Source organism: Bactrocera dorsalis, chromosome 1 (assembly GCF_023373825.1).
Source record: "Bactrocera dorsalis isolate Fly_Bdor chromosome 1, ASM2337382v1, whole genome shotgun sequence".
In the NCBI taxonomy this organism is placed as follows: Eukaryota; Metazoa; Arthropoda; class Insecta; order Diptera; family Tephritidae; genus Bactrocera; species Bactrocera dorsalis.
This window is the reverse complement of record NC_064303.1, coordinates 90823686-90846036: the sequence shown is the minus strand read 5'-3', so window position 1 is coordinate 90846036 and position 22351 is coordinate 90823686. Positions and strand designations below refer to the sequence as shown.

Here is a 22351-nt window from a genome sequence, read left to right as displayed (position 1 = left end):
TGCTGCTGAAGTCAATAAAAACTGAGCAAAATACACCAGCTCGACAAAACCAACGTAAAAGTTCAACAAATTCAGCTCAATGCGCTTGCTTCTAGTCGGTTTTTTCTCTCATTTTTGTTAAGCGTTTAATGCTGCTTATTGCTATGTGTTTGTGTAAGCAAGCCGCTCGCTACATTTTGTTGATTTCGCTATTCAGCAGAAATCCGTTAGATTTGCCAGTGGATGTGCAAAGGATATACTATACATATACAAGTATGTACTATACTCCTATGTATATAGATATGTCAACATTTATAAGTATATATGTATATACTATATGTCTGTATGTATGTATATATGTATGATGTTGCCGCTGCAGCTTAGCGCTTATACTCGTAGCCAGAAGTGGTAAAGTTGCAGAAAAATCCATTGAAAAGAAATCAAATTATTCAGTTCAGTGATTATCGGTTTTGTTGTTTGTTCGAACGTGAATGCCTTTCAGACGACAACAACAACAACAACAAGATAAACACCAGCACCAACAGCAAAATGTTGTTAGCAACAATAGCATAGAGCACAGTATCAGCAACACATTGGATAGTTAGAAATCAAAAAGCGTCCGTGACAAGTTCAATGGACCGAGAAGAAGAGCAACGCCGGCAAGGAAAAAAAGAAAACAAAACAGAGAAAACAAAATCAGTTTCGGAAGGTATTCAGCTTACAGCCTAGGGTCGTTAATCGTCGTGTGTGTGCGAGTGATGCGGTTGCATGTGTATTTGATAGAGACTCCTAACTGACATTGAATTTGTGGGGGCACCTTGTGATCTCTAGTGCCCAGCAGTGCAAGTGTTGTGGGGAGGGAAAATGTCGCTTAGTGAAATAATCTATTTATACTTTCGAATGCACACAACTCTGGCAATGATAGTAACATGGGGGCGCATGGTGGGTAATAATAGGTTCCCGAGTACTCTTGCAATATATTTGGAAGTATGACGGAATGACAAATGCTCGGAATCATATTCACCATAAGCCACGAATTCTTAAAGGCTGTTCATAAAAAATCAAAGCCCCACAGCGCTTCACTTATAAAACTCCACGGTAGGTCATTTCGGGTCTGGCCTTTTTTTTAGTACAAAATCACCTTCTTAAATATAGTATATTCTCAATTTTGTCTAAACTTCCATAGACTTCACTAAAGCGTCTAAATTAAAGCTTGTTTAGATGCATTTCTGAAATTTTAGACCATAAAGAATCGTTTAATATACTTATGTGCAGTCCAACGTTCATCGAAATTGTGTTCTCAACTTCGTTTTGTAAGAAAAAGTAGACCAATATTGCTTCCGCTTCGTAATTCCCACCAAACCGACAGTCGCCAAAGTTTCAATTTCGATTCTGAAAAATATAATTTCGAATTCGAAAAACTGAAATTCGAATTAAAATAAACCATGTTTCAATTGGAAAAAGTTAACTTCGAATTCGAAAAATTTAATTTTGAAAATCGAAAAATACAAATTCAAATTCGAAAAAATATATATATATTTATTTTACTTATGTTTAGTCTACCGTTCATCAAAATTGTGTTTTCAACTTCGTTTTCTGATAAAAAGTAGACCAATATTGCCACCGCTCCGAAATTCACATCATACACCTGCCGTGGTTTAATAACCGTTTTGTTAATCCTAAACGAATTATTTTATCTCCAGACCCGTTAATTTTTCTTGATATTACGTTCAAAAATGTATATATTAAGACCAATGATAATTCAGCAATTTCGAATTTGAGAACTTGAATTTCGAACTCAAAAAACTCAAATTCGAATTCGAAAACTTTTGTTTCAAATCGAAAAAACTAACTTCGGATACGAAAAACTTAATTTCGAAATTCGAAAAACTCAAATTCGGATTTGAGAAAGTTTTTTTCCACTTCGAAAATTTTAACTTCGAAATCGAAAAATTAATTTCGAATTCGGAATATTACAATTCGAATTGGAAAAATTTAAATAGGAAATAAATTTTTAACGAAGCGTGTGCCGTCAATTCCTGGCTAAAATAAATTTAGTAGCAAAAAGTCCTGAGTTCTGGGAGATGTTCCGCTAGCAATAACTTACCCTTATTCAACGATGTTAAACCCGGATCAGCTAATATGATCATACTTATGGGAGCTCCGTGTTAATATCTCATCATCGTACTTCTCTCAGACAACGGTTATATCTTTTACGTATTGAATTTCATGGACGTTCTTTATACATATAGTATAATGAAAGTTTTGAATTTAACAGATCGTACAAATGACAAACCTCACTCTAGAGAAAGTTATTTTAAAATTCTGCTTATGCTATGAACTTATCTCAGCTAATTTTATTTCAGTCCACCGTTAGTGAAGTGACTCCGTTTTCCATCAGTACCTTTTCTTTTTAAAACCGAATCATTGTTTTTAATTTCGGAATATTTCCAGTATTTTTCAAGGCCATAAGGAAAGTAAAAGGTGGAACTGATTTTCTTTGTTCAAAATAAGTGCCAAACCACAATAGTCATTTGAGAGGGCGACTTCGGGATTCCTTCATATGTGAGTACATAATGAAAAATTGTAAGTATTTTTGTAGTACTTTTCTTTAACTTCCCCGTTTTATCTTAAAACTACCCACAAGCTAAGAAAAATGTATCCCCATTGTAACCACTGTGCAACGATTGATAACGACCGTGTTTTGAAGTTGGCATTAAGTGAGCGCCAAAAATAGATTAACAAAATGGCAGTAACAAAGGTGCACACATAACGGATTCCCTTAAAGTCAATCGATTTGTTGTTAGAACTGCGTAACAGCGACTATCGCCATACCTCACTTGCACACACACACACGCACTTAAATGTTTCGAAAAGAGCCGAAGCAGTCAGTGACGTTGGTGGAGTCTGAGCTATGCTATCTATGTGCCACAGCAATCGCAACCCCCCATCTGTGACGCACACCTATGCTTTATAATCGCCTTAGATTTTTGGAAATTTCGTCGTTGGGCGGAAGCCTGACATTGATTTTCGATTTAGGTTAGAAATACGCAAGCGATTCTCTTTATTTTTGCTATTTTTGCTGTTAAAGGATATTTTTATGCACACCAAGCTGGTTTGATTTCTTTCAATTGTCCTCTCTTTTTGACAACCTAATTGTAGCTTTTTCATAAATATACTCGTAAGCACGTGTTTGCGTGGGTATATTTGTATGCATGCATGTATATTAGATATCAAATATGACAATTTACTTTGAGAAGCAAAAATTTATCGTCACCTAAAATGGAAAATAACATAACATCACTTTTCATAAGTTTACAGGCGAAGGAAAAGCAATATAATAGAAACCATTCATATTGAATTAAAATTTGAGTTTTGGTTATAAAATGGTTATATATCGGTTATTATATCTACCAGCGATTTTCGATTTTTTTTGATGATATGTTGTTTTGCACTTTGGGTGACCAATGTATAAGTATATCTACTCGCAGAGGAAAGTATTGTGCTTTATAGAGTGGCGTTTGATCTTGGGTTTGTGATTGTTTATACCAGAAAGCAATACGCGTAGCTGCTGGCTGCTCTCATTTCTCATTGTCTTTGCTAAATAAAATTCCAAATTTACCCTAAGAATATATTCGTTATTGTCTTAAGCAATAAAAATAATCAAAATCTTATTTAAGAACGGAAATGAAGCTAGAGAAGGGAATTGCTATCATTCTGTTTAAAACAAATTCCTATCTAACTATAAAAGGTATTGGTCAGCAAATGCATAAATGTAGTTATAACTGTGAATATCTGTGAATATTTCCAGGTAAAGTCCAATTTAAACAGAGTCATAACCTCTAAGTGAATCATGATAATGGTTACACCGAGCTTTCCAATAGGGATGACATGACCAGTAATGTTTACAATTTCTTCATGAAAAGTTATAAGCAAGAATAAAGTTTGCAAATTATTTATTTTATCATCAAAATAATCATTATCCAATTTCAACTTTTCGTTTGCTTTTGCCATTTTATAGTCGTAATAATCGCCCACCTGTGCTCGCTATTTGTCGAATAATTGAAAATTTCAAGTATACTTTTCTTCACATAATGGCCAAGTGCCAATAAGACAAAGCACAGCTAGAAGTAATGAAAATATTGCTGCCGTTCAGGCAAATGTTGCCGAAGAACGCAATTTGTCGATTCCAAGACGTTCTCAAAAATTGGGGCTGCCTCAAACCACAAGCTGGTGGTTTTTGAGAAAGATTTTGGGCTTGCATCTATATAAAATTGTTCTCAATCAAGAACTGAAGGCACTGGACTACCGTAAACGTCGCGAATTTGCTGATTATGCCTTAGAACAACTTGAACACGATAACGATTTTATTGAGAAAATCAAATTCTCCAATGAGGCTCACTTTCAACTGAGTGGTGCGGTAAATAAACAAAATTTTCAATTCTGGTGCGAAGAAAATCTACAAACTATCTTTATATCTAGCTAAATTGAAAATAAAAAATATTTAATTTTCTTAACATTTAGTGTGTGTTTTTTTTTAATATTATCATGTACGTTCTGTGTTGCTCATACGACATGGTGTACTATTTGCATGCTTAGTACATTTGTGGCCGAACTTTAACTGCGTATAACTTTTAAAGGAATGTTTTATGGAAAAAATCATTCATAGCTTTCTAGTAGAATGGAACACTTTGTCATAGAATACTGCTTTTTTCCAAATATTAAATAATTTTTGATTATATAAAAAAGTGAGTTGCAAAAGATAAAAATTCTGCCATATAAAATGTATGGGAAAAGTAAAATGATTTAAGATTAAAATGAAAATAAGAGGTCTACTTATATTTGGTTTTGAATTTTGGATAAAACATGAAACTTTAAGGGCGTTTGCAAAAAAAAAATTTATAACTTGGAAATAACAGAGAGCAGAGTCGATTTAACCATTTGAACTTGTTCTTGAAGTTTTGAGATGTCGATCTAAAATTTTGCAAACGCACTTGCTTTCCAAAGAAGCAGCTAAAAGTATATCCGTCGCTATAGGACCACTGTGGGCTATAGCTGCCATACATGTATAAGTTTTTGTTAGGGAACTTTTTTTTCGACACAAATTATTGCCCAAAGCAACACTAAAGGGTTCCAGTTCGAGGTAAAAAACACAGAAACTTCAAACTTATTGGGGAATGTTTATTATTATTTGAAAGCACATTCTTTGAGATTTATTTTTTGAAGATTATCTCTTTCAAATGGTGGTCCATCCGTTGAGTTCGACGACTCGTTCGAGCATTTCGACTGGTAACTGGCGAATGACACGATGACACGAAATGACACCATGGTTTGCTCCAAAGCCTGAATCGATGTGACATTATACGCATATCAAAACAAAAAAAGTTGAGAAGAGCTCACCACTACTGTTTCCTTTATAAAAGTACGTAGCTAACATGTTTTATGAATTTATCAATTATTTCCTTGATTAAATAAAAAATAAATTATTTATAATTTTAGCTACTAAGCATGCTTGATATTAAAGTATAATTTCGCTTAATATTTAAGTAAAAAATTAATATTTCCGCGAAAATCCCAACTCAGCTACATTCAAATTAAATTTGCGCTATTTTGAGATGCGAGGACCGGAAAACTCAAAAGCGAAATTTACACACGCAAAAGCTAACAGCAAAAGGAGGAACGCACATGCCGGTGTGTCTTCCCCTTTGATGTCGCCGACGATATTAAAATGTTGACTGTGGCGGGCGATGACAAATTCTGTTTCAGACCGCCGGTAACACACATATACATGAATGTATGTATATATGAGTTTCAGAGTGTATACAAGGGGTGTATTTTTTAGGAGGTCGAAGAAGTGGCGTTATTGGTTCCAAAATTTTATGATATAGAATATCGTTTTTGAAAAGCGAATAGAGGGTACAGTCATTGCATTTTTTGAAAACAATTATAGGGTCTAATTTAAGACTTTTTAGCAACTGTTCAATCCTATCTACCTTAGTAGTGGAGTCCATTGGTTCGATGACTGACTATGTAAGTCAAATAACATGACTATGGACGGCCTTAATTGGCAGGTGCGTTTCTTGGCAAAATGCGATAAGCGAAAGTTTGTCCAATCAACTAGTGGATTTGGAGAAGCAAAAGACTGAAGTTTACTTTTAGTTTGAGTCAAATGTATTATATAATTTTGTTTTGACAGCTGGTTGGAGAGAGAGTCCTCTACTAATTACTACACCACTAAAAGTACACCCTGTATATTTATAAGTTCTACTAAATATATATATTTATATCTGAGCTTGCTTAAGTGTGTTTAGAAAAAAATTTAAATTAAACAAAGTTAAGTTGATTAGATGATGAAATTTAAATTTCCGAGTTCACAAGAACACAGCTTGGAAAAATCAGTTTACGGAATTTTGCAATCAGTCTAATACGGCAGAAAGCTTTGCGTGAAATGTGAACGAAAATTAAGCTTAGAAAATGGCACCGAAGAATATCGTTGCGAAGCAAGCGCCAATAGTGGCTGAAGCACAATAGAAACAGAACACAATGCAAACGAAATGCGAAAGGAGCAATGTTTAAGCGAAAGCAATGCCTGGGTATTTCAAGAAGTTAAGCACAAACACACATACAGACTTACAAAGGCACTTCAATTCACTGCCCACTAACACACAGATATTTCCACTCACACAAACACACATATTTCCACTAACACATATACACACACAAACGTTTATAGAAAGAATGTACAATGGAAAATGTCAAGGAAACGATTTTCCTACACTGCGTCCGTCCGTGCATGAATTCGAACTAAAAGCCTATTATGTCAAACACAATAATCAACAACAAAATGCATTTGGTCAATGGGATTTTTTCGCCGCCTTATTCGTCTTTCGTCTTAGTCAAGGCAACAGCTCAGCACTGCGCTTTGATAGCGCACACAAAAGAAATGAAATAGAGCATTCTGAGCGCTAGTGCGTTAGCAGCGCCGACGCAGCGCGGTTGAGCCGAAGGCTGTGGAATTGAGTAATGATAAAACGGTACTTTAGCCGCGCAGCTGGCTGCGCTGGATTATGAAAGGCGGAAACCGAAATACTTGTAGCTAGAGCCTACTCACTATGCACCGTTTCGCCGCTGCTATGTGTTGAGTGTAATTGGCTTTGCTCTGAGGATAGCCTTATATTGTGTATTTTCTCATTTAAGTGGCGAAATTATTAAGCAAAAACTGAATCCTTCTCGTCTGTGAATAAAATTATAATACCGTATTCATTTGTCAAGGTGAAGTGTGAATAAAAAAACGATGGCCCAAAATAGTAAAACAACTCCATTGCTTTAATATGTAGATGCCCAAAGTCGGGGGAATAGAATTTGACAAATCTTTTGCTTCGGTTACAAACTAGATTAGGATGTAAATCTTACAGTTTACAGAAGCGTTTGTTTAGGTGGCTTAAAAGCTAGAGAGACTATAAAAATCAGAAAACTTGGAGTTTCTAGAGACTAAAAAACATATTAAACATTTACAGCTGTCTTTTAGTACACCTACTATATAACTGTTGCGCAAGTATTTCTTCATCTTCTTTTCTAGGGCAGATACCGCTTACGCGGTTAAAACCGAGTTAAAGGACACAAGGGTCTCATCTTCTTTTCTTCTTCTTTTCATTTGGATTGTTGTTTACGTGGCGAGTCCCAAACTCAGCGTACAATCCTGGGGAGGTAAAACTTAAGTCTTTCTTATTAGACGAAATTGTGAAATGATTTGGCTTATTCTTATTGCTTCGGTGTATTATACAGCGCGCTCCTACTTAGTTTTACAATTTTCGAAAATGGTAATTCCGTATTATAATATCTGAATTAAAGATTAGATGAATATTTCCCGACAATTTCTAAATAGCATATTCTCTCTAAACAATATTAAGCGAAAATGGTCGTGGTCGTAGGCTGGTGAATCGTCCCAAACAGTGGGCAATCCAAGTTTGACGGGAAGCAAGGTTTTGCTGTGTGTTTGCTGGGATTGGAAGGGAATCATTCACTATAAGCTGCTCCTATATGGCCAGATCGACCAAAAGCGTCTAGAATTGGCCAACAGGAGGAGTGTAGTGTTCCACAAGGACAATGCCAGACCACACACTTCGTTGATGACTCGTCAGAAGCTACGGTAGCTCAGTTGGGAGGTTTTATCACATTCACCATATAGCAGACATAGCGCAAAGTGATTACCACTTCTTCCTGTCCATGGCGAACGATCTTGTTACTGTGAAGTTGAACTCAAAAGTGGCTTGTGAAAAGTGGCTGTCCGAGTTTTTTGCAAATAAGGAGGGGGCTTCTACGTGGGGAGTATTGTGAAGTTGCCGTCTAGATGGAAACAAATTATCGAACGAAACGGCGCACATTCGTACTAAATCCGATCACTGTAACACTTTTTATAAAGCATTGAATAAAGAGCAAAAAAGCAAAAGGGAGATATTTGAATCTTATATATTCGTTAATTTTTTTCTAATTTTCGTTTTCGAAAGACCCTATTCCAAAATTTGTCAAAATTTACGACTTTCGGAAAATTTGTGCCGACAGTTTTCTGGAAAAAGTTAGTCTAATTCTAGCTGCCTTTTTACGTGAAGTCATGTGTAGAAATTCACGCAAGTGAGGAAAGTTCTCTGGGCGCCATTCACTTGGGAGTGGCCGGAAACGATTCTTTTACAATTGGCTTAAAACAGCGCCGGATAAGAAAGCCCCCCTTTTGATGGTCCTACACACGTGTTAAGAATTACGATTTAAGGGCATGCACCTGGAATGGCCGGTCCCTTAATTAGGCAGGTGACGCTCTCCAGCTGGTTGATGTCCTAAGATCCTAGTAACCCGATATAGCCTCAAAAGTGAGCAAAAATTTGTAATTTTTCTTGTCTTCAGTGCAAAATGAAACGAAGTTGTCGAGCAAAGGAAAATTAAACACGTTGTCTCTTGTCGACTTTTAAGCCTTTGAAATCGAAATAGACGCAACTGAAGTGATAACTGATCACAGGCTACATAAGTCTCCATTTGTATGGTATGTATGGCTGTAAGTCGCCCAAACAAGCTGACACAGTTATGTTGCGCACCTGAGTTGCCATAGTGATAGCTTGTTTTGATGTCTTTCCTCCTTTTTAAATGTTGTAGATAAAAAGATTCAAAAGACCAATACACCGACGTGCAGTTAAATGCGACTATCAGTGGCCATGATGTTGCGGCAGCAATGCTATTGACGTTGCCAGAGTGTAAGTTGCAAAGCAGAATCGAAAAAATACACACACACACATATACATGCACGGATACACCAGAAGGTATAGAGGTGAGCGCTGGCGAAATGAATGAATGAAAAAAGAAGGCTTAGAAAAAAGTGAAAATTGCTTTAGGTTGTGTGTGTGTGTAACAAACATATATGTATATATGCGTTCGTGTGTGTGTTGTTGTACAAATGAGAAAGCGAATGCGAAATATGTACTCAACAGCTACCATTGCGGCATTCATTTAAACGAGGCTTTTGAATTTAGAAATGGTGCTTTGCAGCAATTTACGGATACCGGTGGGTCGCTGGGTGGTCGGACAGTCGGTTGGGATCAAACAAGATTATTGGTAAAAAGTAGTGAAAATGTGTGGAGTATGTATATATAGATCTCTAAGCCATTCCAGCTCATGAACAAAACCAAAATAACAACAACAAAACCAACTCTAAAACTGGAGTCATAAAAAACGCAAGCCAAAGCACTGCAATGCTGCACAGTGCCCCGTTGTAAGGTTGTAAGGGGCATTGAAAGCGACAGCGCTGATGAGTGCACTCTCAATTGCGTCTGAGTGTATTGGTGTCTGTCTACCGACAGTTCGGTGTATAAGCTTGTGCCTGGTGCTGCTGCGGCTTCGTTCCCTCATTCATTCTTGCCGCTTCTTCAGTTTTCGGTTGGCCTCTTTTGCAGGAGTTCATTTGAATTTCAGCTTTCGTCGTGTTTTCGCATTTTTTTTTTGCTTTTTTATTCTCTGTTTTTGTTTTTGTTGGCGCTGCAGCATTTATTCTACTTAAATGTGACTTAATCGCTGAGATTTGCAAGCAATCCGTTGCAATTGGAATGGCGCAAATGACGAACAACGGAACGGAAACGGAAAACGACAGGAAAATAGCAATACGCAGGCAGCTGCAGGAAGGCAGCAAATGCAAGCAAAAAAAAGGAGAAAAAGAAATGAACAAAAAACGCAGAAAATGGAATGGATGATAATATGCAACATTTAAGTAATCCGCACTCCGGTGCATAAGTGTGCTCTGACTGGAAAAGTAGATGTGGACACTTGAAGCGGAATTAAAGTAAGTTGTAAAACGCTCGAACGTTGAAGGTGATTATTTTAGTTTGTTGAGTTTGTGAACCAGTATTTATTGAATGAAGCTGTTATATCTGTATATATTTACATCTATTTTAACAGCAGTGATATTTCTTTAAAGAATTCTTAAAATCTAAACAGAGATGCATTTAGAGAAATAATAATAGTGGAAGCTATCAGAGTTGTCGCGAATTAAATAAATCGTGTAGGGAATAGTGATCTAAAATTTTGGCTGTCAACCGATGGTCTGATTTCAGCTTTTTAGCTGCTGTTGTACATTCCCTAACAGAGTCTCTAGAGCTTTCGCTGGCGACCCCATAAGCTCATGATCTTAGCAGATATTATTCTACTGGTGCGGGCGATTCCAACTCACACTTTTGTTCTAACTTTGGTTTCTGTGTGCAGATTCCTAGCGATTCCACCTATTTTTGCTGCGACGGAAAGCCATGCTCTGCCCGCGATAGTCGGTTTTACGTAACTGGTATGCATTCGGATTTTTTATCCGGAATGTAAACTTGGCGAATTCTGCCGCTACATTCATTCTCTCCCGGTATGACCTTCACTTGTTTCGGAGAATGATTTCATCTTTCTAAGTGATGGTGTACCGTCCAGTTTCACTGAGGTTGGTTCTGACCTACTTTCGCTCTGGTTCATATTTAAATTTATTAAAATTTTTTTTAGTCCCTAATAAGAGTCACTATCCACATACCGGTAAGACAGTCCCTTATATAGTTCGAAGGTTAGCTCAGTAACGAAGGTGGACATAGACCCTTATGAGACAGTTTGTTCAGAACCGACTAGTGCACCAACTTAATGATGACAGGAGGGAAACGTACTCCAAGGGTTGCTAAGCCTTTAACGATAATGGAGACGGCCTTGGTGTTACCCCATTAGTTATTTATGCGGGATGTCTCCACTGCATACTAAGGTGAGAGATTACTACGAACACAAGCCTATGGTTAAAACCTATTCATCTCATAATCCAGGCAATGTCCATTTTAAGCCAAAGGTCAAACAATCCGTGGGAGTCTAAAATCAGTTTGTAGGACAGCTATATCCTTTAGTTGTCCATCATCGGCCGTTCTAAAAAAATGAGCAGTTTTTGTAGAAAAAATGGCGTGTGGAATATCTCAAGTTCGTTTCGACAGCTAGCGCAGTAACTCGGACTGACGTATGGAAAAACTTAGCGCCTTTTATGTCGGGATCTTAAATTGAAAGCGTACAAATTACTGCTTGAGTAAGAACTGAAGCCGCTCGACCTTCCCAAGCGTCATCGTTACGCTCTACGGGCTTTTGAAAAGCTTCAAGAAGTTTAATCGTTTTCGAGCCAAATTTTGTTCAGCGATGAGGCCCATTTCTGACTCAATAGATATGTAAGCAAGCAAAATTGTCGCATTTGAGACGAAGAGCAACCTAAAAAGATTCAAGAGTTGCCATTTACTACAGAAAAGACAATTGTTTGATGTGGTTTGTGAGCGGGTAGAATCATCGGTCCATATTTCTTCAATAATGGTGTCTTTGAGAACGTAACTGTCAATTGCGGCCGTTATCGTGCCGTAATAATAGACTATTTAATGCCTGAAATACAAACTCATGATTTCAGCGATATTTGGTTTCACCAGGACGGCGCTACTTCCCACACATCGCAACAATCAATGGTTTTATTGAGATAATACTTCGCTGTGCAGATAATTTCACGTTTTGGAGATTTCTTTCTGTGGAATATGTATAGCCTAAAGGTTATGCGAACAATCCTGTTGCGATTCAGGCCTTGGAACAAAACATCACCTGTGTCATTCGCCAGTTACCAGCCGAAATGCTCGAACGAGTCATCGAAATTTGTACTCAACAGATGGACCATCTGAGACGTAGCCGCAGAAAAACATTTGAAAGAGATAATCTTCAAAACATGAATGCTTTTTGGCTTCTTTAGAATAATAATACAAATTCCCCATCAAGCTACAATTTTCTGTATATTTTATTTCAAAATGTGTGGAAAAGGTTCCATTGGATCACCCTTTATAAATAAGTAAATTTTATACAACTATATGAACAACTTTTTTGTATCATTTATTTCAGTTGATTGTTCGGTTCGCCACTTTCTAAAATAGAATTTTTTCCGCATTAATTAGTTAGTGCTTTGTTTGAAAACAAAGATAATAGTTTCGGACTTTGTATATTTCTATATCCCTCTCTATCTCTCTTATTCAGAGTTTCAATTATAGCTAACAGTATATTCCTCTCTTGGAATGTTTTAATCTCATACTCTTTGCTAAGATTGGAGACTATTCTTAGAGTTCTCTCAGCGTTTGGACATAAGAAGAACATTTTTTGAGTTTGGACAATCTTTACAAGACATTAGTTAGCGGAAAATAGGCTTAACATTTATGGCTTGAGAATAAACTTTATGAATTTTAATCATTCTAGAATTGAGCAATAATTTAGTTTTTGATTAATAAAATTAAAATTATTAAGTACTTACAAATTGAAATGCACATCCGCCATATTCGGTCTATGCTTAATCGCCTCAATCAGCGCTTCCTGTGCCTCTTCATAACGTCCTTGAGAGCTAAGTACACTTCCTAAGTTGCCGAGAGCTATGAAGTGAAACCAAAAATATATTTCAATTATACAATAATTTATAAGAGATTGATATAAAACTAATACAAATTTAAATAAATTCATCTAATTAAGGATTATATTGTCTTTTACCGAGGTCTCAGCTATGCTACACATTTTAGAATTACTTACGAGTATATTAATTCGCTTACCTTTTGGTGGATTCACTTGCACCGCGCTACGAAAGAGGCTCTCCTCGTCGTACCAGTCGTAATTGCGCTGCACGGTACGAGCGCCGAGCACGCTCAACAGCAGGCTTAGACCGAGTATCAGCGCCACCTTGCGCTTGCGTGCGGCCGGCGAGCGTACGCGCTCCATCAGCTTGCCAACACCATAGCCAGCCAATAGGCAATAGCCGACACTGGGCAAGTAAAGCAAGCGTTCGGCAACCACGAAACCGACATAGAAGAATAAATTCGTAGCGGGTATAAATGGCAGCGTTAGAAATGACAAAGCCATCAACAGTATGCACGCGTTGTTGGTATGCTGCGCGGCGCGCGGTGTTAACGCAGTGGGTGACGCTGTTAGACGTGCACGCTGTTCGTCTGCCGCCTGCGTTGCTGAAGCGCTGCTACAGTTGCTACTACTGGAGCTATTGCTGCCGGAGCTGTTGTTGCTGGCCGTCGTGCTGCTGCTGCAGCGACTGCTGCTGCGCGAGGAGCGCGGCACTACCGCCATGAGCGCTTTACGCAACGCCACCGCCAGCAGATGTGGCGCGCCACTGGAAGACTGAAATAACTGATGGCAACAACAATCGCTGAACGCGTTCGCATTCAGCCAATGCACATTGTTATTGTTATTATTATTGAGCGCGCGACACGTAGCGGTATGATGCGCAGAGCTAAGCTCCTGCTTACAATCGTGACAATGGCACGACAGGTGTGCCGAGTTCGGCAACGCCTCGGGCTGTAACAGTGACTGCATCGTCGTCGTTGTTGTACTGGCTGCGGCGCTGTAAGGCGCGCGGCTTAACGTTGTTGCATCTAGTAAGCTGTAAGTTGAATTTGATTCCAATGCTGCGGCCGTTATGTCCGGTATGCGATACTTCTTTTTCGAACGTGACTTGCGCAGTTGTTGCTGTTGTTGTTGTGCATGGCGCTGCTCTTTTGCGATGCGCTCGGCGCGTCGTCGCCACAAATATTTAAAGCACTTGAAAGCCAGTGCGGCCAGCGTGCTGTAGAAAGCAAAGCTAAGTAGATTGCGTTCATCACGTATTGAGGTTATGCGCGGTATGGCGTCCATGCCCCAGTCGAAGCTGAGCACACGCGGACTCAGCAGTAGACTGAAATTGAAGACGGGCAGGTAGAGGAAGGTCAGGAAGCGTGTCCACATCGAAGGCATTTTCGCGATTGGATTGTCAGCTGTTGAGAAGGCGGTTTGCGGACGCGGAAGCACAAGTAGACGCCAATAGACGATGCACATAAGCGACACGGCCAGTATGCAGAGCGTGCGCATGCGGTGCTGCAATTGCAAAGTCGTAAAGGAAATTGTAAAAAATGGCAGTCGTTACAACTGTTGATTAGTAAACCCTAAGCAGCCGCAGTTACTCACCTTATCGCGAAAGCCGCACAGCCCACGTAAGCCGTCGAATATGGCGCATACCAGCAGCGCCGTAATCGCCGTCTCCTTGAAAAGTAAAGCTACAAGTGATAGTATTAACGTGAGTATTAGCGCCCACCATTGCCGCACTTCGCCACGTTCACGCCACACTATGTGCCGCATATACATGAGATATGTCAGCAGGTAGAAAATGCAAGCCGCTAGGTCAGCGCGGCCCACAATACCCGCCACAGCCTCGGTGTGTATGGGATGCGCCGCAAAGATAGCGCCCGTCGCCAGCACACCCCAAACGGAGTTTAGGAAGTAACGCGCCAACTTCACAACCAAACCCGTGGCCAAACAGTGCATTAGGTTATTGATGAGATGAAAGCCCCAAGGTGTATAGCCGCCCAGCAGGAAGTTGAAACGAAAACTGAGCACGCACAGTGGTCGGTAGGAGCCGTGCGAGCCGGCATCGGTGAGCGGTGTACCCCAGTAATCATGTTGGAAGATACTCTGCCAAGGCGTATGGCCGGAGACATCAGTGTTGGCCAGTATGGCGCGTCTGTAAGTGAAAAAGTCGAGTGGTATGCAAAGTCAGAAAGCTGTAATACGAGCAGGACATTATACTATATGAATGTGTATGTGTGTGTGTATGTGTGTGACCAAGAGCATCAACTTAAATAAATGAGGCCAGTGTCAAGAGTCAAACTAATTAAAAGCAATATGGCGCCAGGGGTGCATGATTTAGCAAACGGTAAGCAGTGGTAATTGGATATGCGTACCAGGCTTCTGCTTCTTCTTCAACTTCGGCCATTCAACAAGTTTTGCACCACCTTCTGCTGTCGTCTTGCTTTGCCATCTTATTGCTGCATAGTGTTGCGTATGGTTGTTGCTTATGGGATGCCTTGGCTGGTGGTGCGCTGAAGGAGCATTCTCTCATGCACTGTCGGATCACCTGTCATATTAATTAAAATGATTAAGTGCGGCCTACGCAGCGTAGCCAATTAATTTTCCTTTACGGCTCTTTTAGCAGCAACAATAGCCCACACAACAGCAATAATAATGACAACAAGACCAAACAGCAGCGACGCATGCATGATAAGTAACCACATAACTATATATATACTAGTATAAAGAAAGATATGTAAGTACGAGGGCGGTCCGAGAAGTTCTTAGTGTAGCTTTAGCCTTTTCTGAAACCAACACAGTTTACCGAAGTTGCTCCAAACTCTTTAACTCTTCAAATAAATTTTTCGTGACCTACAAAGAACTACTTCGAGATCTACAAAGACTTCGAGACCTACTAAGAATTACTCAATGGCAGTCATAACCTCCTTATTCGACTGCAATATCTGGAGAACAAAAAGAAGTCATTTAGTACCTAAATATAGAGAATCTGGTAGATGGCGGCAGTTCGTACCACATTTTGAACACTTTTTCTGGGGCAACAGCGGTGTTGGGAAATGGTGCATTGTCATAATAGAAGAGTACTGTTTTCTTCGCCAAAAGGGATCGTTTTTTGCAACTTGACGTCAGTACGGCGAACCAATTTAGCTTAGTTGAGCCATGAGGCCATTTTAATTTCTCTAGGAAGTTGATATAGTCCACACTTTTTGAATGCCAGATAACGGTAGCTAATAATTTTTCGTTCGATATAACAGTTTTCGCCTTTTTCAGCGCAGGTTCGCCGAGTAAAGTCAACTATTCCCACTGCTCGTTGGTCTTCAGGGTAAACCAGTGGATCTACGTTTCGTCGTTGGTCGTGAAACTCCTTCGGATTGCACTTAAACATCATCAAATATTGCTGGGAAGTGGTCTCATGGTTGTTCTTCTTGGCAGGTGTGGGCTAAAGAGCAAATCATTGCGCGGCTGTGTGATTTATTGAGATCCCTACTGCCACATTTATCTCTCCTTCAAACGTTGGACTGTCAATACCAGATCATGGACTTTTGTTACGTATAATAACAATTTTTCGACCGATAAGACAGTTTTCGCATTTTTCAGAGCAGCTTACGACAGTTCGTTGGTCTTCAGGGTATGACAGTTAATATAATTTCCTTCGGTATTCCTGAAACTCCTTCGGATTGCACTTAGGCAAACACTGCAGGGAGTGGTCTGACAATTGCGCCCAAAAATCTGCGAAGCTATGCATTTATCGGACCGCCCTAGTATACTTGTATAGGTTTGATAACAGGGTGTATAGGCATGCGGCCTTTCCCATTTCACCCAACCAGAATAAATTGCAAATGTTCCTACTTGCCCACCTCGTCGCCGGCCAGCTCAGTCAATAAGCAATATACCATACCACATCCCTAATTTCTCTTGCGTATCGGCGCGCGGACGCTTGTTAGGGCAATAAGTTGTCTAAACTTTATTTGTACGTCGTATGCGTTCGCTATCGAAAGCGAAGTGCGGCGGTAGGTGGTCACGACTAAGTGCAGTCAAAGTTCTTCTGGGCAAACATAAATTTGCGTGAACGTCGGTCGACACACGACGTTACGCCTGTCTAACTATACACTCGGCTCACACCCCGCCGAGCACGGGCAAATCGTCCAACAAGCCCTTCCGGCAGCCCGTCTACTCTCCCTTTCTCTCTGTCTCTCTGTGTTCCCATGCGGCATGTTTGCACTGCCATTTACAAGAACAACCATCGAATTGGCGGCTTATTTTCGCGTGTGGGGTGTTCCCGTTTTGGCTTGTTTGCGCAATTGAGTTGATTAATTGCCGATTTAAACATACGAGACAGCGACAATGTAGGCGAACATTGCTATTTGACTCGCGCTAGTGACCAGTGTGCAGCGCATGGACGGCGTTTACATACTCGCGTGCATCGTTAACTGTGTTGTTTGTGCAAATAATTACGTAAGTGTTGTTCGTAAAAGTGTGCCTTTCATGAATGTGCATATATTTATATGTATTGGTGGATAAGAAATATTAAAGTGAGTTGAATGAATGTTTCGGCTGTAAAGTATTATAATCTTTTTGACTAAATTCTGTCACTTTGTCTCGACCTTTCTTCTCTTTCTTTCCCTTGGCACATGCAGCGTTTCGGCTGAATGGCCTGGTCAGTAAGCAAAATATGCGTTATTGGTCAGACAGCAATCCACACGCACTCCATGAGTCCAGCATTGCATCCCGAACAAATTAGGGTTTGGTCCGTTTTTTTGGGCCGTTGGCGTCATTGGGTCGTACTTTTGATGATCAAGATCGCCACGTTATTGTGAATGGGAATCGCTACCGCTTAATGATAACCGAATATTTTTGGTCCGACTTGGTTGATATGGGCTTGGACAATATGTGGTTCCAACAAAAGGTTGCCGCAAGCCACACAGTGAATGTTGTCACAACCGATTTATAGGAAACCAAGTTTGTGGGCGTGTTATCTCACGAAATGGCCCAGTCAATTGGCCGCCGCGCTATTAAACAATTTTCTGTGGGGCTACGTCAAATGACGCAGCGACGATTCATGAACTTTGTTTGAATATCAGACGTGAAATTGCGGTAGTATCGGCCGATTTATGCTCGAAAACCATCGAAAATAGGTTCAGCGTCTGGACTTCTGCAAACGTGCCCGTGGTGGTCATGCAAAAGTCGAGCTCCATATATAATGGAAACGAATTTACTTTTAGAGGAATAAAAAAATTCATTGATATCCCCAAAAAATCTTTTGTAGCGCCTTCTTGGATGGAGACATTGGCAGAATTTGGGACGATATCAATGAGTAGGCAACTCCTTTGTTTTAATAAAAGCACTTCATCCATATTTTCTGGTTAATCTTAAAAACTGTGGTGCGAATATAAATTATAGATGTTTTTTTTTGAAAATAAATACTAATACACATATTAAATTTATTATCCTGAGATAAAAGAAAGATATCAAACCAAGAAAAGCTTCATTAACTTTCGTTATTGCACATCTTCATGATTTCAATATTATGTTCTTAGAAATGCACACTTCTACAAAGGATTATGAAGTTAAACAAGTTATTAAGTTAAACATCCATTATTTTGCCAAGAACAACTATATTTTTTCCACATAGATAAACTTGCGAAAGTAATCTTCCACAAAATTGTTTCGCCGCCCACCAAATCTATGTTTATGCAGCTTTCTGTGCGCCTAGGCAGTCACAGTTATACATTTATTTACGATTATTGCGCTTATATTGTTTAAGCAAAAGCATACAAACTTAATAAATTGTTTAAGTTTGCATTATGGCACACTTACAGCTGTAAACTGTGTTAATAAAATAAATTCGCCAACATATGCTTGTTCGAAGAGCTTAAAGCTTATTTAGTATGGCTTGCAGCAATATGTCACATTCCATTTCACTTAAGTGGAAATCATTAAAGCAGCCTTTGTTTTTCAATTAATGCCCCAATAAATATACATATTTATATTGTTTTGGAGCAACTTTAAGATTTATACTTACATAAATATCATTTAATGTATATATTTAATGCTATAATAGAGGAACAATTAACTAATGCCAACAATTATGACAAAATATTTACTGTCGTTCTGGTTTATTATTATCTAAAACTATTGAGGTAATGTATATGTATTCTGCGTTGACCACAATAAAATCCTTGAGCAAGTATGAATCATAAACCTCTTTTATTAGCTCCTGAGCGGTATTCATGCTTGCCTTCTAAGCTAAACAAATTTGCTGGCACACATGTCATGTCCAAAGGTTGGGTTTTCGACCATAATTGCATAACTTCTTTGACGTTTCTTAGACGGCCTAGTGTAGCTGGATCCACCACTGGCATCCTTTCGGCTTTTTTTCTTTTTGGAAGAGAAAACTAAATGCCATATTATCTACAACAATTACTCAATCACCTCAAACATATCAAAACAGCTGGAAAAGTTCAAGGTTTGCTGGCGTTTATATCATTTGCTCAGAGAGAACAAAACGAAAATGGAATTTAAAAGTATTTAGATAATGAGAGAAATATAAAGTCGGGCAAAATTTTAAAAATATTAAATATCTCCCTTCCGCCTTTTTGACTTTTGAATTTCGTGGCTATGTATGCAGCGCTCGTATCTGGCAATACTATACATCTTTAAAAGGTCTTGACATAACCTACAAAACGACGCTATGCATGATTAGTTTGGATATTGCGTTCAACAGTTATAGACGTGTAAACATGGAGTTCACTAACGCCGAAATTCGCGCATTTTTAAAGTTTTCCTTCGTTAAAGGCAAATCCGCAAGAGAAACGTTCCGTGAGATTAATAGTGTTTAGGGGGATGGTACTCTAACACTTCGAACTGCGGAGGTATGGTTTCGACGATTCAGAGCGGGTGAAAACGACACCATGGATAAGCCAGCCGGCGGGAGACTTGTGACGACGAATAGCGATCAAATCATGGCAAACATCGAGTTAGACCGGCATGTGTCATCTCGTGACATCACCCAAAAGACGGGAGTTAGTCACGGAACCCTTTTAAGCCATCTGCAGAAGGCTGGATACACAAAAAAGCTTGATGTTTGGGTGCCGCATGATTTGACGCAAAAAGACCTTCTGGACCGAATCAACGCTTCTGAAATGCTGCTGGAACGGAACGAACTTGACACATTTTTGATGGATGGTGATTGGCGACGAAAAATGGATCACATACGCCAATATCAAGCGAAAATGGTCGTGGTCGAAGGCCAGTGAATCGTCCCAAACAGTGGCCAAGCCGGGATCGACGGCCAGGAAGGTTTTGCTGTGTGTTTGGTGGGATTGAAAGGGAATCCTCCACTATGAGTTGCTCCCATATGGCCAGATGCTTAATTCTACTGCGAACAACTGGACCGATTAAAGCAGGCGATCGACCAAAAGCGTCCAGAATTGGCCAACAGGAAGGGTATTGTGTTCCACCAGGACAACGCCAGACCACACATTTCGTTGATGACTCGTCAGAAGTTACGGGTGCTTGGATGGGAGGTTTTATCGCATCCACCTTATAGCTTGGGCATAGCGCCAAGTGATTACCACCTGTTCCTGTCCATGGCGAACGCCCTTGTTGGTGTAAAGTTGAACTGAAAAGAGGCTTGTGCAAAGTGGCTGTCCGAGTTCTTCGCAAATAAGGAGGGGGGTTTCTACGAGGGGATTGTTATGAAGTTGTCTAAATGGAAACAGATTATCGAACGAAACGCCGCTTATTGGAACTAAATCCGATTACTGTAACACTTTTTTAAATTATTGAATAAAGAGTAAAAAAGCGGAAGGGAGATATTTGACAGCCATTCTCGGAAGTCTCTCAATATGCATTGATATTCCTATAGTAAGGAAGGGGATAGAGGATAGCAGAATGAGAAATATTTCTAAACTTCGCGAACATTCAAACCCATTGGTAAATTTCTGCAAAAAAAAGGTTAACCACATTTTTGAGTTTCTTTAATTTTAAATAGATCTAAGTTTTGAATACTTATTTTTAGGCTTTACCAAGCAGATCCAATAAATAAAGAAATATTATATTAAAAAAATCACAACACACAATGAAAATGGTCGTCTTGCTGCCAATACTTCAGTTGAATTTCACATATAAAGAAATAAGCAAGGTCTTATATTAAACTAAGGCTTTTATTGCACTGATTTAAGCCATTTTAGGCAAGGGAATATACTGTTATTGGAATGACATTATTTCTGAATTTCATTAAGATTTCTTACATATTGACCAACACATATTGAAAAGTCAACCGGCCTGACACATAGATGGCGCTACTTGAACTCAATCCTTATGATTTTTAGTTAGCCCTAACCCTCAAAGGCACGTTTTTAAATTTGACAACCGTCGGATCATTAGTTTGTTGTTAATAAAAAAGAATTTCGTCCGTTGATAAAAAATTGCTTTTTGAGGGGAAAAGTACAGTTGAAGAAAAAAATTGGCTTGATGGCGAGTTTCCGCACACTGCGCCAGGAAAGTCAATCATCATGGGCTGGTATGCCACGTTTGGACAAAGTAAAATGAGCACCAAACATGGTAAACATAGTAGTCGCCCAAGAGAAGTTCTTACCGACGGAATCATAAAAGTCCACAAAATAATTTAGGATGACCGACCGAAACATATAGTTATTTGAGATAGTCTCATTTATCAAAAATTTTTAGCAAGCACCAGTCAACTGAGATTCTAGTACCAATTTAAGTAGTATTTCTGAGAGCACTATTAACGCTAAATAAGCCACGTGACCCTAACGCATCGCTCAATTTTATTTTCAACTTGATGTTAGTAATTATGAGTTTATACTACTCCCAAATGGCAAATATTTTTTATGGTCAGCACTGATGCCGACTGGTGTGGTAGTACCTACGAAAATGTATTAAAGAGTGGGCATTCTTACTTATTTCCTTATTTAACATATGTAAAACAGGGTGTATTTTTAAAAGTATACAGCTTTTATTGAAATAAGTGAAAACGTCGACGAAGCTATAATACTCTTCACGAATATAAAAGACTGCTTACAAGGACATAATTTGTATCGTTCACCTTGTGTGACAGCTACATACATATTCATTTTCTATAGTAGTTAAAAATCGGTGGTTCCGACATACATATAGTATATCCAGTTTCTTAAGAAGAAAAGAAAGTGTGCAAAATTTCAACCCGATATTTTGAAAAGTGAGAGGTTAAATCGTATATATACAGACAGGTGGACAGATATATAGATGAATAAATAGACTGGGATGGCTAAATCGGCTCAGCATATAATGCTGATCATATACTTATAAAGGGTGATTTTTTATCACCCGTTATATACGTCTGACGTTTCCTTCTAGGTGTTACAAACTTCCTGGCATACTTAATATTGTATATGCTGCTAAGGATACAAAACACAGAGAGAACTGATATCTGTAATATACATTACTTTGACTTCATTAGTATATT

General features: G+C 39.0%; 1 protein-coding gene across 1 annotated transcript in view; it reads right to left on the bottom strand.

The window, feature by feature from the left end:
- LOC105226485 (protein O-mannosyl-transferase TMTC2) overlaps positions 1-22351 on the bottom strand; it is a 275813-nt gene that overhangs the window by 10593 nt on the left and 242869 nt on the right. Inside the window, exons 4-6 of the mRNA XM_049462081.1 lie at positions 14485-15037; positions 13086-14394; positions 12797-12911 (exon numbers count right to left, since the gene is read on the bottom strand). Coding sequence (XP_049318038.1) covers positions 12797-12911; positions 13086-14394; positions 14485-15037 — 1977 coding nt within the window. The remainder of the gene's footprint in view (positions 1-12796; positions 12912-13085; positions 14395-14484; positions 15038-22351) is intronic.